This window comes from Rhopalosiphum maidis, chromosome 4 (assembly GCF_003676215.2).
Source record: "Rhopalosiphum maidis isolate BTI-1 chromosome 4, ASM367621v3, whole genome shotgun sequence".
Lineage (NCBI taxonomy): Eukaryota > Metazoa > Arthropoda > Insecta > Hemiptera > Aphididae > Rhopalosiphum > Rhopalosiphum maidis.
In genome coordinates this window covers 53,931,852-53,947,331 of record NC_040880.1, presented here as the reverse complement: position 1 = coordinate 53,947,331, position 15,480 = coordinate 53,931,852, and the positions used below count along the sequence as shown (strand labels likewise).

The following is a 15,480-nucleotide window of genomic DNA, read 5'->3' as shown; positions in this document are numbered from 1 at the left end:
AAGCAATTATATACACCAATATTATTTCTTCATGACATCGTAATGTATAATTATGAGTGGAATAGTCATTCGGTTTTCAGAGAAATCGACTAAATCCAACACATTGACTAATAATACAAACAACATTCAATAATGTTTAATCTATGGATTTAGATCATAATTTATTATGATGATTAAAAATGATTTTATTTCATACTATAAAGACCAAATCCCAAATAAAATAAATAGATAATATTATTATATATAAAGTGAACAATTAAACTTATTAGTTATTAGCTAATCGCTAATGCATTGCAGGTAATCCACCTAACAGTTAATTTTATAAAATGATCAATGTATAAATACATAACCTATGTCAATCAATTATAAAATAAATAAACTAATAATGAAACGTTACAAAATATGTACTATATAATAAAAGTAAAAAAATGAAAAAACATAATTAAGTATTAGGATTTAAGAGATTATATAATTTTACCCATATCTGAATTCTAGTTATAGTGCTTTAATGGTTTATAACTATTTTAGTAAATTATTATACACCTATTCGTGGCCTCGGACGGTCAGATTAATTTGATTACATATTTTATCAAAAATCTATCTCGATAATCTTGACTATCATTTGTTCTTCTCCAAACGCTTAAAATATTTCGTAAATGGATATATATATATATAACAGGTATTAATCTGCAGGTCCACGCTCCTCACGTCAAAATCTTTCAAAGCTGTTTTTTTAATGCGATTGCTTATTACATTATCCGTAATAATATGATAACGTGACTTATTGCTTTCAGATTAAAAATATAATAATGCGCACTAATATCTTGCGTTGTCTTATTACCTCAAATATACGTCGAATCATACCGCGAAGGTGGCAGCGTCATTATCTAACTGATCAAACACGACATAATGTACACGCGTTATGCGAATATATAGGTGTATGTGAGGTAGGTACTTATTTATGTGCGCCTATACATTTAGCGTATGGTAACTGTTAACACGCGGATCATTACCACGCTGTGACGGATTTGTAAGACGCGGTTGCACCAAGTGCATTACTGCATTAGCCATACCTCATCGGCGACGCGTGTGCCAATATAGGTGTACTATTACCGATATATACTACTATTATATTATAATATATCATAGAGATGTCTACCTCCACCTGCAGTTATATACGGTTTATATATATTTATAATATTACGATAAATCATTACGTATAGGTGTATTTAGTTATTTACTTATATATTATATCATCTTATACGTGCACTGCCCTGCAGTTACCGGACGGACGGAAAACGACGTCCCAACGTCAAGGACTATGTATTAATAATAAATGTATAAGTACGCAGCTTTTATTTCTATGTAACCTTTAATTTTTATCAACAGTACGATGTACGGTTTTATTATGCAAAATTGGTTATGTTATTTATACGGTAATCACGGCGCCTGAGTGAAGTATCCGCAATGGTTTCCTGGTCGCATGACTGACATTTCCGTGTCGTTTTCGCGATCCGTCCTAGAAAAATCATTTCATATGCGAACGCTTGTCGTCAATATTATATCCACACGTCATCCGTATGGTAATATATAGTATTATAATAATTAATGATAAATAGATTACTCCAAATTCGTCAAACACTTACGTTCACAAAAATACAAAATATTAAATATACACATTAATCATCACGAATAGTAATAATATATATTCTTATTTATTAAAAAATCCAGTCATACAAAACTGAATGCATGGTGTTTGGCAATCTAGAGGTAATTATCATTACAACAATAATATATTATATTATTGTAGCAATAATTATATGAATTGATACAACAACCAAAATAATTACGTATTTATAATTAATGAAGAAAACATAATATATACCTATGTAACAATAAGAATCAATTAATTAAGCATGTGAAATATTATTACAATCTCGTTAAAATCCGTATTGTTGTTGAAAACCTTTTGCGATGATTATTTTTACTTTTTTCTATAATATGTACACAAAATTATTTTACTCACAGAGTGTGCTAACTACTGATTTTTTTAAATTTTGAAAAAAAAAAGAATTGATATTAAAAATACTTATATAGTTATATATCCATTAGTTAATATCCCATTTGAGAAAAGTAGCAATTATAGAAAAATCCATAGAATGATACGAGTAGGTCTGAAAAATAGTAAAAGCAATGTAAATTATAAAGTCATAATAAAAATAAAACGAAATTCATCGACGTCGGCGTGTTCTCTATGTTTAAAAATGATATTGTTATTATCGCGTTTTTGCACGTACCTATATATTATAATAATAAATAGTATTTTTACTAATAAATATTAAATAATAATTATTTAAAATGTTGATAAAACGAATAAACAGCAGCCAGCAGGTATATCCCGTAACAGGTGTAGTACATTCGCGGTACTCATACTTAGCTAATTATTTAAGCTTAAAGATTTAACCTAAAATCAGTTGTTCTATATCTAATAGGTAATGCTAATGCATAAACCTTTCCAAAAAAAGTATTCTGCTTTAAAAATAAAATTTAAAAATAAGTCATCATTAAAAAGAATTATAAGCCAGTATGATAAATTGATAAGAAATTATAGGTTCTTTGTAAAAATATATTTTTATTAATAATTTTCAGACGGCTAGTAAAAAAAAAATATTTTCAAAAATATAAAAATTGAATTGAAAAATTAGTGTAGTCTAAATACAAACTATATATAGCTATAAAAGTAAATGTAACTGTATTTAAATGGATCATCGGCTGTCATATACATTTTAATTCAGTACAGTTGAAAGAAAAAAAAATTTGTGTGCATTATATTTTACTTTAGGTATCTATTTATTATATAATATGGTCATAGATATTATCGCACATTTTAAATCTATAATCTGTAACTTAAATAATTATAATTTCTATGTATCAAGCCGTCTACAGTTCTGCGTTACTGTGCGACAATGGCAAAATGCGATATGCGTATATAAAATTGTATCATTTTTATAAATAGCGTATAATTATTATACATCGAATACAATGCCATATACTATACTACATATCATTATAATATTATACAGCCGCAGTGCCTGGAAATTATTATATTTATATTTAGCTATTTGAGTACGCTAAAAAGTCTTCTCATGTCAGTATTTTTATATAGCATAGTTATATGTAATGGTACTACTCTACTGTAATAGACACTCTCATTATTTTAAAAATTATTAACCTTTTTAGGAAAATATATTTTTTTACAGAAGTCATTAAAAACAAAATTTTTCTAAAAAAAATATATTTTCAATATTTTTAATGTCATTGTTTTAAATTTTTTTTTATAACAACACATCTTTAATTTTTACTGTTCAATGCGTACTATTTTTTGGTGTACATTGATATATGAAAATCAAATTTTGGACGAGTATAGTTTATGAGCTATAAATATATATTTAAAATTTGGATAATTGGATTTAAGTTGTACGGCCGTACAGGGAGGTGGGTACCTCACAAAATGTTGGTCCTCTGAAAATTCCAGTCATCAATAAATTATAAGTTCTAACTAATAAACTACTTATCCAAAGTTTGATTTTGATAGTATTCCGAATAATATTCTGCTTTTGATATACTAAATTAAAAATCTATGTTTTCATTCAAAAGATTAAAAATTTTAAAAATTATAACGATAAAAATAATAAAAATTTTATTTTGTAAAACTACGTAAAAGAAATATTTTAAAAATCGTAAGACTTTTCTGAAATAATGAGTGTTTTACATTACATAGTGTCTGCGTATATACTTTATTGTAGCGCATCATCACGTTGTGTTATTATTTTTTTTATACGTAGCATACTTGTACCGCCAAAAAGAGAGTAATACACTAATACAGTATTATACCTATACACGATATTACGGTTTAATAAAACTATATATAATACATACCTAAATCTATACTCGTATAACCTATCTATATAGGTAAATGCTGCGATTAGCGCTAGCACGAGTACATTTCCATTTACGTATATATAATAGGTATATACTTAATCTCATGTCAAAATGAACAGCTGCAGAAACACGCATAATATATTATGTTATTATGTTATGTGTGAATTTAAAGAGCGTACCGGAATATACCCTTTCGAGGCCACTTTATAATATCATACACACATTATGTACTTCGCAGCCGTTGATATTTAGATTTGGACGAAAAAATATTACTACCGCGTAATCCTTTACCAATAACAAATTTCATCATGTTATCAGGTATATAATTATAGAGTGTGCATATGGACTAAATTGAAACACGAAAATCTTTATCTTTCACATAATAATAATATGATGTATAATATAAGAATGCGCGCGCGTAAAACGTCCTTGTACCTCTATTCGAAAAATATTATCAAAAAAAAAATATATATGTATATAAAACATTAAAATATAATAAAAATTAATAATAAGCTTAAATAAGATTTTATATTTTTAAATTATGTTGAATGAAGTCATATATTTTATAGGGTATTCAATACACTTTATTTTTCTTCTTTAGACTTAAACGCTCATCATTAATACAAAAATTAAATTGTTCAATATTTGATATTATGTATATGTATATTGTCTATGCATCAAATTAATGTTTTAAATGTATTTTGTTTCAAATGTTTATGAAATTAAAAATATAGATCGCCAAATAGAATATATTCCATAATATATTATGTTCGTGTGTCTAATGTTAAACATAAATCAAACAAACATATAGTTATCTTTTCATTTTGAGATGCGCAATTATTTCTTTGTTACGGTGCTGTACTACGTGGACCATTGCAACTAGACCGCGCTCGCACATATTTTTAATATGACCTTATACCTATTTTGTACCTATGAAGACCGCTCACCCTAAAATTATGGAGATTCTATAACATTGTTATCATGTTCAATGCTTTATATTCATATGATTTCTATTATTCATATTTACATTCACTAAGCATAAATAGTATAATTAAATAGCCAGAATGCTTGCAAACAAACGCAGGATGATGATTGCAATTTACCCATAAAAATATAATATTGTAATCGTAAAAAATGGTAATAAATAATTTATAGGTGTATCAAATATGTATAATATAATAATAATAATAATAATAAAATAAATACATAAAAAATTTAAAATTTAAAAACATTACATTTAAATTTACTTCTGACTTTTTAACTTGAAAACATTTAACCTGCACCCACAACTCCGTGAATCAATAGAATCACCCTTAATATAAAATTTATTACAACATAAACCATAGTAAAATAAATTTATTTTTTACCGAATTTTCTTTACACAGAGCATAACTTGGGACTCGAGAGTGTCTAGTATTATACTTTGTATCAGCTTAATACGTCATTCAATTCACAGTTGCAATCAATAAACAATAAATAAATACACGATTTGCCTACTGCAAGGGACAAGGGTTCCAATCCCGAAAACTGACATCGGCTTGTTTTGTGCTTTTCCGCGGTATGGAATTCAACCTTTTCTCTTAACCTTGGACTAGTATAATATGTATAAAAACTATCATTTATAACTATTTGTTATTCATAAAAAAAATGCTACAATCGATTACGAAAACTTTCTCGTTTGTATTTATAAGATATATTATTATGTTATAATATAAATTATAAATACCAAACATATTCTATATATTGTATTTAATTCATATTATGGGCGTGTATTGCACATAGACAAAACAGCAGATATAGCAGATACGTACTATGTATAATACCACTACAACGTCTACAACTATATAGTTCAGCTGCTATAATATGTCTACCTATATATCTAAAGCGCATCTAAACGGACTTAACAGATTATGATCGATTTAGCGTTAGGGCGAAATAAACTATCAATTATATTCATAATGTATTATATTACTCAATATCCAGTATATAATATATATATATATATATTAATGTAATATTATGTCTATATATGAATGTTATGGTTCTAAAGATATATAGATAATATAAATAATATCCAATACAAACTGGTTCCTTGTACTAATTTATTACCTATATCTATATGAACTAATATATTATAAAAAAGTCTAAAATATAGTGGCATGTATATTATAATGACTAGTGAGGTCAAATTAAATTTTCTTTGCATATAATTCGTCTGTCCTGATTTAATATGTTGTATGTTTCAACTAGCAAAAGATGTCAGATCAATGAATAGTTTTGGAAAATAACAAAATGTTATCTTTTTGACTATTCAAAAAAAATTAAACTAAATCCAGTACTGAAATGTATATCGGTTAGACGTTTTACATTTTTCCAAAATGTGTATTTGGTACTATTTATGTATTAAAACAAACCACATTTCAATCTAAGGCCATATGTCTGAGGCCTGATATATTCAGTGATCTATATATTATATAATATGCAGCTATATAAGAACGAACACGCTGTATAATAAGAAAAATAAGTGAGTTTAATACATTAATAAATAATATTATGTGTAAAGTTTTGCCTTATTCGTATAGACAATAACGCGTCCGGTTGACAATGAATCGTTTTTATACAAGCGTATATGATTTTTTAATTACAAGGTGACGACTATAAAAATATGATGTCTATATGTTTCTCTTCATTTTAATTAAATGGGTAAAAATTTTAAATATATAATATATTAATATGTATAATATTGTATACATATATTAAAGTCATAGGTTGTGGCGTTGAGAGAGGACTTATTACCTATTGGAATTGGACACGCAAATCCTTAAAAATACTCAAGTAAAATCCACTAAAAATTCTAATCGAGGAGAATTAAAACATTTATACTTATATCAACGATTTTGTTTCGGTTTAATTTTTTTAGCTTCTCGATTTTTGTTGCTTTTTTTATTGCCAACAATTTTGAATGTTCGCATAAAACGAATACATGCATAATAATTTACTCCATCACCTAGAAATTTGTATTTCTTAAGAGTGACAAGGTACCCGTATGTGTTGTCTCTGTCTTGCATACCTACATACGACATAAACAAAACGCGTTTACGCAGTCTGAGTAAAACTCGCTCAATTTTAGTTCTAGAATAAAACTTTATTTATATTATAAAACTAAAAGATGACAATATTTTGGAGGAAAAGACGATGAATTTTTTCCATTATTCCCAATATGACATTCATTATATCGTTTAGAAATTGCGAATATCTCAACATTTTAATTTTTTTTAAAGTTCAACGCGTTTTGTCTGTTGTACGTGTATATATAAGACGGAGACAACACATTCCGGGTATCACGCCCTCTTAATAGAATCCATAATTTATTAACTAACATTAAGTTAATATAGACTATAAATTATAATATTATACTGAATGTTAATTATACTATATTAGATAAGTACCAAGTACGGTTTAAACGGCAGGAAATGCTTTAAATGTTTTCCTTCTATCAAAAAACTGAAATCTTCGCGCATCAAAAAAATATTTTTGAATTATACATAATGTTAAACTTTCGGGTTGTTTTTATATGTATATATATATATATATATATAATATTATTATAATATTTAAACAATAACATAGTATTATCGAGACTTCGGCGCGGACGGCACTTGTATACATTTATAGTGATGAGATGCAATTTCGCGTAACCGATCTATGAAACGCGCGTTTTCTAATCGTAATCAAGACGACCCTGCAGCCTCAAAATATAATAATTTTATATATTTATATAGGTACGCGTTATATGTCACTATATAAATATAAATACACACTATGCGTATGCCTATATATTTATATAATTAGATTCGATTACTGTGCTCGGTGAGTGGTAAAAGTTTGATGGTAACGCGTATTAATTAACTTCACGGATGTCAAACGAAAACGAGATTTACGCGTCAGTGCTGTAAAATACCGTTCAAGGACCCCTCGTTTATATATATATTTGTACGTAGATATGCGAATACGGGTCGTATATTATATATAAACTCAAAACTGTGACGTGAGTCTAAATAGGTGCGGTTCACGGAGGAAATTGAGGGGAAAACGATCGAAAATACAATATAATATAATACGAATTATAACAAAAATGCGTAAGTACTATTAAAAGTATTGAAAATCGTTACTCAAGTTTATAATATTATATAGTAATTAATTAACCTATGTAAGATTAGTCGCAGATAGTCGACGAGTTAGAGGCGCCTTGACACACGATTAACTATAGTCACTGCCGTTGATGTTACGCGTAGAGTCCGACGAGCGTTTTATTATTATTATTATTATTATAAGTATTCAAAGAGAAGGTCTCAATCCGTTCTATGGTAAAATATACATGACACGATCGGGGACACGAAGTAATTATGAACTTGATATAGACGTTTGGAGGTACCCCGTTTCGGCAAATTCGGCGTTTTTACACCTAAAACAAACATGCAACACTTGGTATCTATATATTATTTATATTTAAACCATATTTATCAGAAACGGATGGAGTTGTTACTTGTTATTCGAATGCAATGTTGAATGTATTATGTAAGTGCGTAACAACCTAGAACAACCTTACTATAATATATTTTTTAGTCGCTAGCCTGTAGCGATTATATACTTACTTATATATATTATATATATATATCTCAACAAGACAACAACAATTAAAGTTATAATTTATGTACTTAAGTTGCTCGTCTCTGATGGTGAGAGTGTTTGCGATGTATAGAATATTTCATAAATCGGATAAATTTTTTGATACATAACATTTACTTAGATTTCAGATGTATCTTTTAAACATATCATTATTTTATTCTAACTGTTAACTATCCATAAATCATAATGTATTCGTCAAATCTATGAAATTACACTTTTGGTATTTCTTATATTACCCAATAATAAATTTGATTACACAATATACGAGTATATCCAAGTGAATAAGGACTGCAGTCAAACGTTTACGATTTTACATGCCATTGATATATGACAATAATATTATACAATGTATAGACACAGGTTAATACACATACCTCACAGAGGTAAGTCATAAACTCATAAGCTATAATTAAATAATCAAAATTTTGAATTATTTATGGATTTATTAGTATAATATAGAAACTTTATAGCATATAGTATCTAATTAATAACTATACATTCAAATGCTGTTTTGAAATTTATAACAAACGTTCAAGTAATTGATAATATATATACTTATACCATTTTCTTAGAGATTTAAATTACTAAAATGTAATCACATTATTTTTCCAGTAATTAATCAAAAACAATTTAGGTACTGTAAATTTAGATAATTTTGGTAACACAATCATAAATGACACCATCGGAATTCCTCTTTACCACTATTTCATAAATGTTAACTACGATGGTATGTAAATACTGTAGTTTAGGAATTTATGCGACATGCTTACATAAAAAAAATTGAATAATTAAATCAATTATAATTTTGTAATGTTTTTAACTTAATATGTTAGTTTGAAACATTATACTATATGTATTATATAACTAATAAGTAATAAGTAAAAAAAAAAATTAATAAAAGTATAAAATCTCTATGGTAGTAAAAAGATTTATAGGGTTGATTTTAGTATTTCAATTATTTATAATATTATATTAATCTGATATGAAAATAAAATACATGATTGTTTTTAAAATAGCCTAATATCTAAATATTGAAATTATTTATATTTGTATTAACCTTACGTCTTAGTTAAAACTTCAAGTTTTATATCGATCGTTCTATTGTTATTTTATGAATATTAGTCTCATAAAGTCGTTTAAATTGAGGGGACATTTTGTAACTTTTTTAGTAAAAAGCCTGTTAGATTTACCTTACCGGTAATATTTTACCTCCTACATCTCTAGATTGTCTACGATTTATCTATACCATATAGAGTCATTCTATAACTATATGGTTATTTTTATGTTTATAGTTTATATAACAATATGTATAGAAGCAAATCAATTTTGTGTTAAAGGTCATGTGACTCGATCGATAAACGGTTTTTTTGTTGGTTGATAATACAAATAATTATTTTATTTTAGTTATTTATACTATGCAATAGAAATTATAGGTAAGCCGCGGCTATACGCGCGTATATATATATATATATATATAAGGTCATGACCGCTGCACGATTATAATTGATTTTGGTCGTTTGTCATCGTATTGTCGAAAGCATATAAATATTTGTACTAAGTTATCAACAATAACCTCGAGACTCAATTATGTGCTACATCTTTCAGAGTACTAGTCTATAACCTATATTGTATTATACTTTTTGAGTTATATAATATACTAGCTATATGATGGCTTTATGTAAAAATGTTAGAATAATTTGAGTGGTGGAGTGTTTTAAAATTTATCGTTAGACACTAACGTTTTTAAATATTTAATTTACATTATCTTAAGCTGTTAAAAAACGCCGTTTTTAGAAAAATTTTTTTTATATTTAAGCTTTATAATTTTTAAGTTTCTTACTCTTATGAATGACGAAAATACATATGAAATTTAAAATATCCAAAATATTTCGATCTATGAAAATCATATGTTGAACGAGTAGTTAACTACCTATCTATTATAGACATTAAGTCCTTAATATCAGTGGCACCTGAAGTACGTTCAGATGGTTTAATTGAACTTCCTTAAAAAATGGGCGGAAGGATGGGTAAATTAATAAAGTTCTATAGAGTATCAAGTCATCCTGCAGCTATTGTAGTTATATTTGTTTTAAACACTGCAAGAATGTCTTTAAATTATTTATTTATTTATCTACGGGGTAGTTAATTGGAAAGGGCGAAAGTGGGTCAATCAAATTATTTGAACTGCTTACTCGTAATACGTAACTGCTCGATATTTTATAATACGTATTAAGTTTGGTATATATAGAAAGTGATGCGTAGAACCCGCCGATTATAATATAATATTATTATTATACCGAGTTGCATAACACGACCGTTACTGCAAATATTTATACTTATTTTTATTAATATTATTATTACAGTAACGTTGTTATTGTTTTGCGTTGCAGGCTTGGTGACGGCCACGTTGGGAGACCATTCCGCCTGTGCCGGTGTTGGCGACGAGACGTTCAGCGGCCGGAGCGTGGCCGAAGTACGAGCCGGACACCTGTTGATCCGGTGGAACGGGCCGGCCGGTTACTGCTGGAAGCTACTGCTCCGGTACCTAAACCTCACGGCCACCGAACACGCCACCTACGGGTTTAGTCTCGTGCGGCCCGGCTCCAAATCGCCCATCGTCACCGTACTGGTGAGTATAGTTATATGCATTTACTATTTGATGGTAATTGCCTTCCGTCAATATTATAGCTGTTCATCTCGTATGTTATACTTCATAATATTATATTGTATATTCGTATACGAGTTGAGACGTACAGTAAACGATCGATATTCGTTTGTAATAATATTATACTTATATATGTGATAAATCGGTATAATAATATATTTAGATATTGGCAATTGTATTTTCGTTCATAGTCCCGGCCAGTGGTGCGCACAGTGCCGCACACTATAGAAGGTTTGAATTTTGTTGGCTTAAAAGTTTAATGGCATTTTTGAGTAAAAACGATTTAATCAAATCGACACAGACACTGTAATAAATACATTTTCCAATAATAACAGCATATTAGAAAAAGCATTATTGTACTAATTAACATTTATTTTTAGTTTTTGAAAGCGATTTGGTGGGTGGTTCATTTTCCATTGAACGTGTTACCCCCTATTTATAAGTGTGCGCCACTGGTCCCGGCGATGATGAGGTCCTTAAACTCATTCAAAATAAGTTATTCCGAAAACTATTACCTAATACCTATATATCGGTTGATATTATAATTATTACAACGAATTTCATAAGTATTAAATAGTTAAAAAAATTCTTTATTTCTAAAAAATAAAGCCATCAATTATAAAAGTTTAAACTCATATTAGTCATCCGAATATAATAATTTGAACTTACAAAAGTGACTCATTCCGAACATTCAATATTCACATTTCACGTCAACGATAGTCGGTAAACATAACATTACTATACATTTATACATATTACTATATTATTATCGTTGTTTGTAAAAAATACTATAGATAATAATAAGATTAATAATAATTAAGGATTAATTACTAATCAACATATTACATATTAAGTTTACGTGAAAGTTTATTTTTCATAGAAAATTATTTCAGTTCAAAGCAAAGCATTTATTATTATTTATTACATAATATCATTAATATCTATACTTTTAGATACATATATGACGCTAAATAAATAAATAATGATGATTGTATTTCATTAAAACATTAAGACTTACTTTTTTCCTTGAATCTTGATGTAAATAAAATAATAATAGATTTTTTTTTAAAACACCGTTTAAATTGTATATAAAATTTAGCTTCCTACCTAAAAACAGTAATATTACTGACACATGAACTAATCACAAAATGTTAGTACGTTACCCGAAAAAAGTTGAATAATATTACTTGAATTAGTTCATTGAGTTGAATGGTTAAATTAATATTAAATCATACAAGTTTAAATCCGTCTAAGCTACAGTCAAATAAAATAATATTGCATGCCACTAATATGAGCATCAGTGGTTCAGTGGTAGAATGCTCGCCTGCCACGCGGGCGGCCCGGGTTCGATTCCCGGCTGATGCAGATATTTTTATAATTTTTTTTATTAAATTTATATTTTAACTTTGTACATCCCCACTTATTAAGTATTTAAGTCATAAGTGATATATGATATTATATTATATCGGTTAACACACAAATTTAAACAATTATTTTAAAGAAGAAATAAACTGTCAATTTTTAAAACAACATTTGAATGGTTACTATAATATAAATATCTAAAATATTATTTTAATAATTGATTATTTGGTTTGAATAGATTTGAATAGGTAATAATGTTTTTGTCAGGAATATAATCTTATAATAGGACCTCAGATACTTTAAACGAAAAATGTTTGATGTATAGTCGTATACTTGTATTGCATCTTATATGTAGGGTGGTGGTGTACTTGGAAGTTGAATGCCTCAAGTAAAATAAAATCATATAATCATTCGTGTTATTGTGTAAGCTCTTGTTTGGATATTTAAATAAATATGTACGAGTATAATACAAATTAAAATGACTAATCAATTGATAAAAACTATAAAAATGAAATATGAATAATAGCTACAAGAATAAAGATAAATAATAATAATTGCTATTAGGTATCTGGACTCCGGGTGTTGAAAAAGACAATGTATTCGTTTATCGGCGTAATTTGATTTGAATTATATCATTATATGTATTTGAATATTCATACTAATAAGTGTATGCACTATATTGAAGATAAAAAATGTCTGCATTTCAAAACGAGCTGCGATTCTATGAACTAAATTTTATTTTACATGTCAGAAGGTTGAGTCATATTTGACATTAGTGCATTGTGCATATAAAGTGTAGAATTTATAGAATTTTGGAAAATAATCAAATCATTTAATCTCTTCATTCCGGAAATTGGACTTTTTAATAATTATCTACTCGTGAAAAAAATAATATTGTCATTTATTGATAATAATCTATTCTTTAATAAGCAAATTATTAAAATTAATTAGTCAAAGTTGTACATAAGTTAGTGTGTATTCATTGTGTACACAGTAAATTTTAACTCTTATTTCGTTATTTAATATTTTTTTTGAATTGTTCTTATTATTCTGTTGTTTTTTAATCCAAAATTTATTTTATTTACCTAATGCATTTAAATTTATTACTAAAAACCAAAACAATGATTTCTGTTGTATTGAAATATTTTATTAACTATTATAGTTATTGAGGTTCGATTTATCGCGACTCGACTGAATTTATATTAACTATATCAATTATTTATGATTGTAAATTATATAATAAGATTGAAGTATTTCATAATTCATACTATTATTTTATGATTACTACCTAGTGAAGTTGGAATACTTTTCCAGTATTGCTGCATAAGTAATTTTATTGCAATCATCTATTTCAATATTTAATATATTGTTTAAAAACTTATTTATTATAACATTTTACCAAATAGCACCTAATTGCAATAACAAACTTGGAAGTGCTGTTGTAATATTTCCATTCAGTTTATAAGATGAACTTTAGCAAAAGGCTCCAGTCATAAGCCTAACCATAAATATTTTCATCTTTTTAAGACCGATTAGTTATTCTGTTTTTTTTTTATTGTTTAAATTAAAAATACTGAATATTTTGAAGTATAAAATACTTATAACACTTCACTGAACTTAAGAGATAATATTAAAATAAAGCAATAATATTATGTTCAAAAAAATGTACAAACGTTAGATAATTATAACGTGTATATAGGAACATCTAGAAGATTATTTTTCAATTGTTGGTATTTTGAACTGGGGGTGTTTAATTACAGCCTAGAATTGCTGAAGCACCCATAAATCAATACCCCCCCTGGTTTCGCCTATGTATGCATGTATAAAACCATTTTCCTTACACATAATCCGGTCTCTACCTAAAAATGTATGATTTTACTCTATACTCTGTATAATATCCATATAGGATATTATAACCTAACCTACCATATTTGGTATACTTACCAAATAATTTCATAATATTATAATAATCGCATACAGTTATATACATTATATGCCTGCCAAATTTTTTATTCCTAATCTTGGCTTTGCCTTCACCTCTTGCATCTAGCAATTAATATTTTATCGTCTCACGTCTTAACGAGTGTTAATGTGCTAATGTGTTTATGGACGAGCAGTCATCAACATTACACACTATGTTTAAGAAATGCAGTGATAATAAAATAACATGAGATAATGACATAAAATATAACAACTTACCAAAAGTATAACATAATATAAGTTACATCATTAAAAAATTTTAATTTTGTGAGGAAAATATTTACAAAAAAATTTTTTCCGGTACCGGGAATCGAACCCGGCCCTCCTGGGTGAAAGCCAGGTATCCTAGCCACTAGACCATACCGGATCGGTGAGAAATTGTTTTTAAATTATATTATTTAAACAAAATATATTTATCTAACAGGATAAAATACGAAATAACATGTGAATATATTAATAGGAATGTGATACAATATTTTATTATGGTGTCGGTAAGCCTTAGAACCATAAAAACGAATAGTTGAATTTGAATTTTATATTAGTGATGATGTTGATGGTAGGTACACATATTACATAAGTACTTACTATGATCTGTTAACATTTCTGAACTTAAAACTAAAAACATTTTTTGTGCTATTACGCTGTAATTTGTACAATATTCAAATGTCAAAGCAAGATATTAGCGTTTTTTTAAATAATAAAATTTTATTATTACATATTCACAACATACGTAAAAATTGAAATATCGAAAAAATCCAACGTAAAAAACTAAGAATACACATAATATAATATTCTTAATTTAAGTTTACTTGGTAATAAGGTAATAGGACTATAATAGATCA

General features: G+C 27.2%; 1 protein-coding gene and 2 non-coding genes across 3 annotated transcripts in view; 2 read left to right on the top strand and 1 right to left on the bottom strand.

Annotated features, from left to right (window-relative positions):
* Nucleotides 1-15,480, top strand: part of LOC113558205 — a 37,868-nt gene that overhangs the window by 21,290 nt on the left and 1,098 nt on the right. Inside the window, exon 2 of the mRNA XM_028188689.1 lies at nt 11,022-11,260. Within this exon, the coding sequence (XP_028044490.1) occupies nt 11,022-11,260 (239 nt within the window). The remainder of the gene's footprint in view (nt 1-11,021; nt 11,261-15,480) is intronic.
* Trnag-gcc lies at nt 12,591-12,661 on the top strand. The gene has a single exon. It is a non-coding gene; the product is annotated as a tRNA-Gly (tRNA).
* Trnae-uuc lies at nt 14,934-15,005 on the bottom strand. The gene has a single exon. It is a non-coding gene; the product is annotated as a tRNA-Glu (tRNA).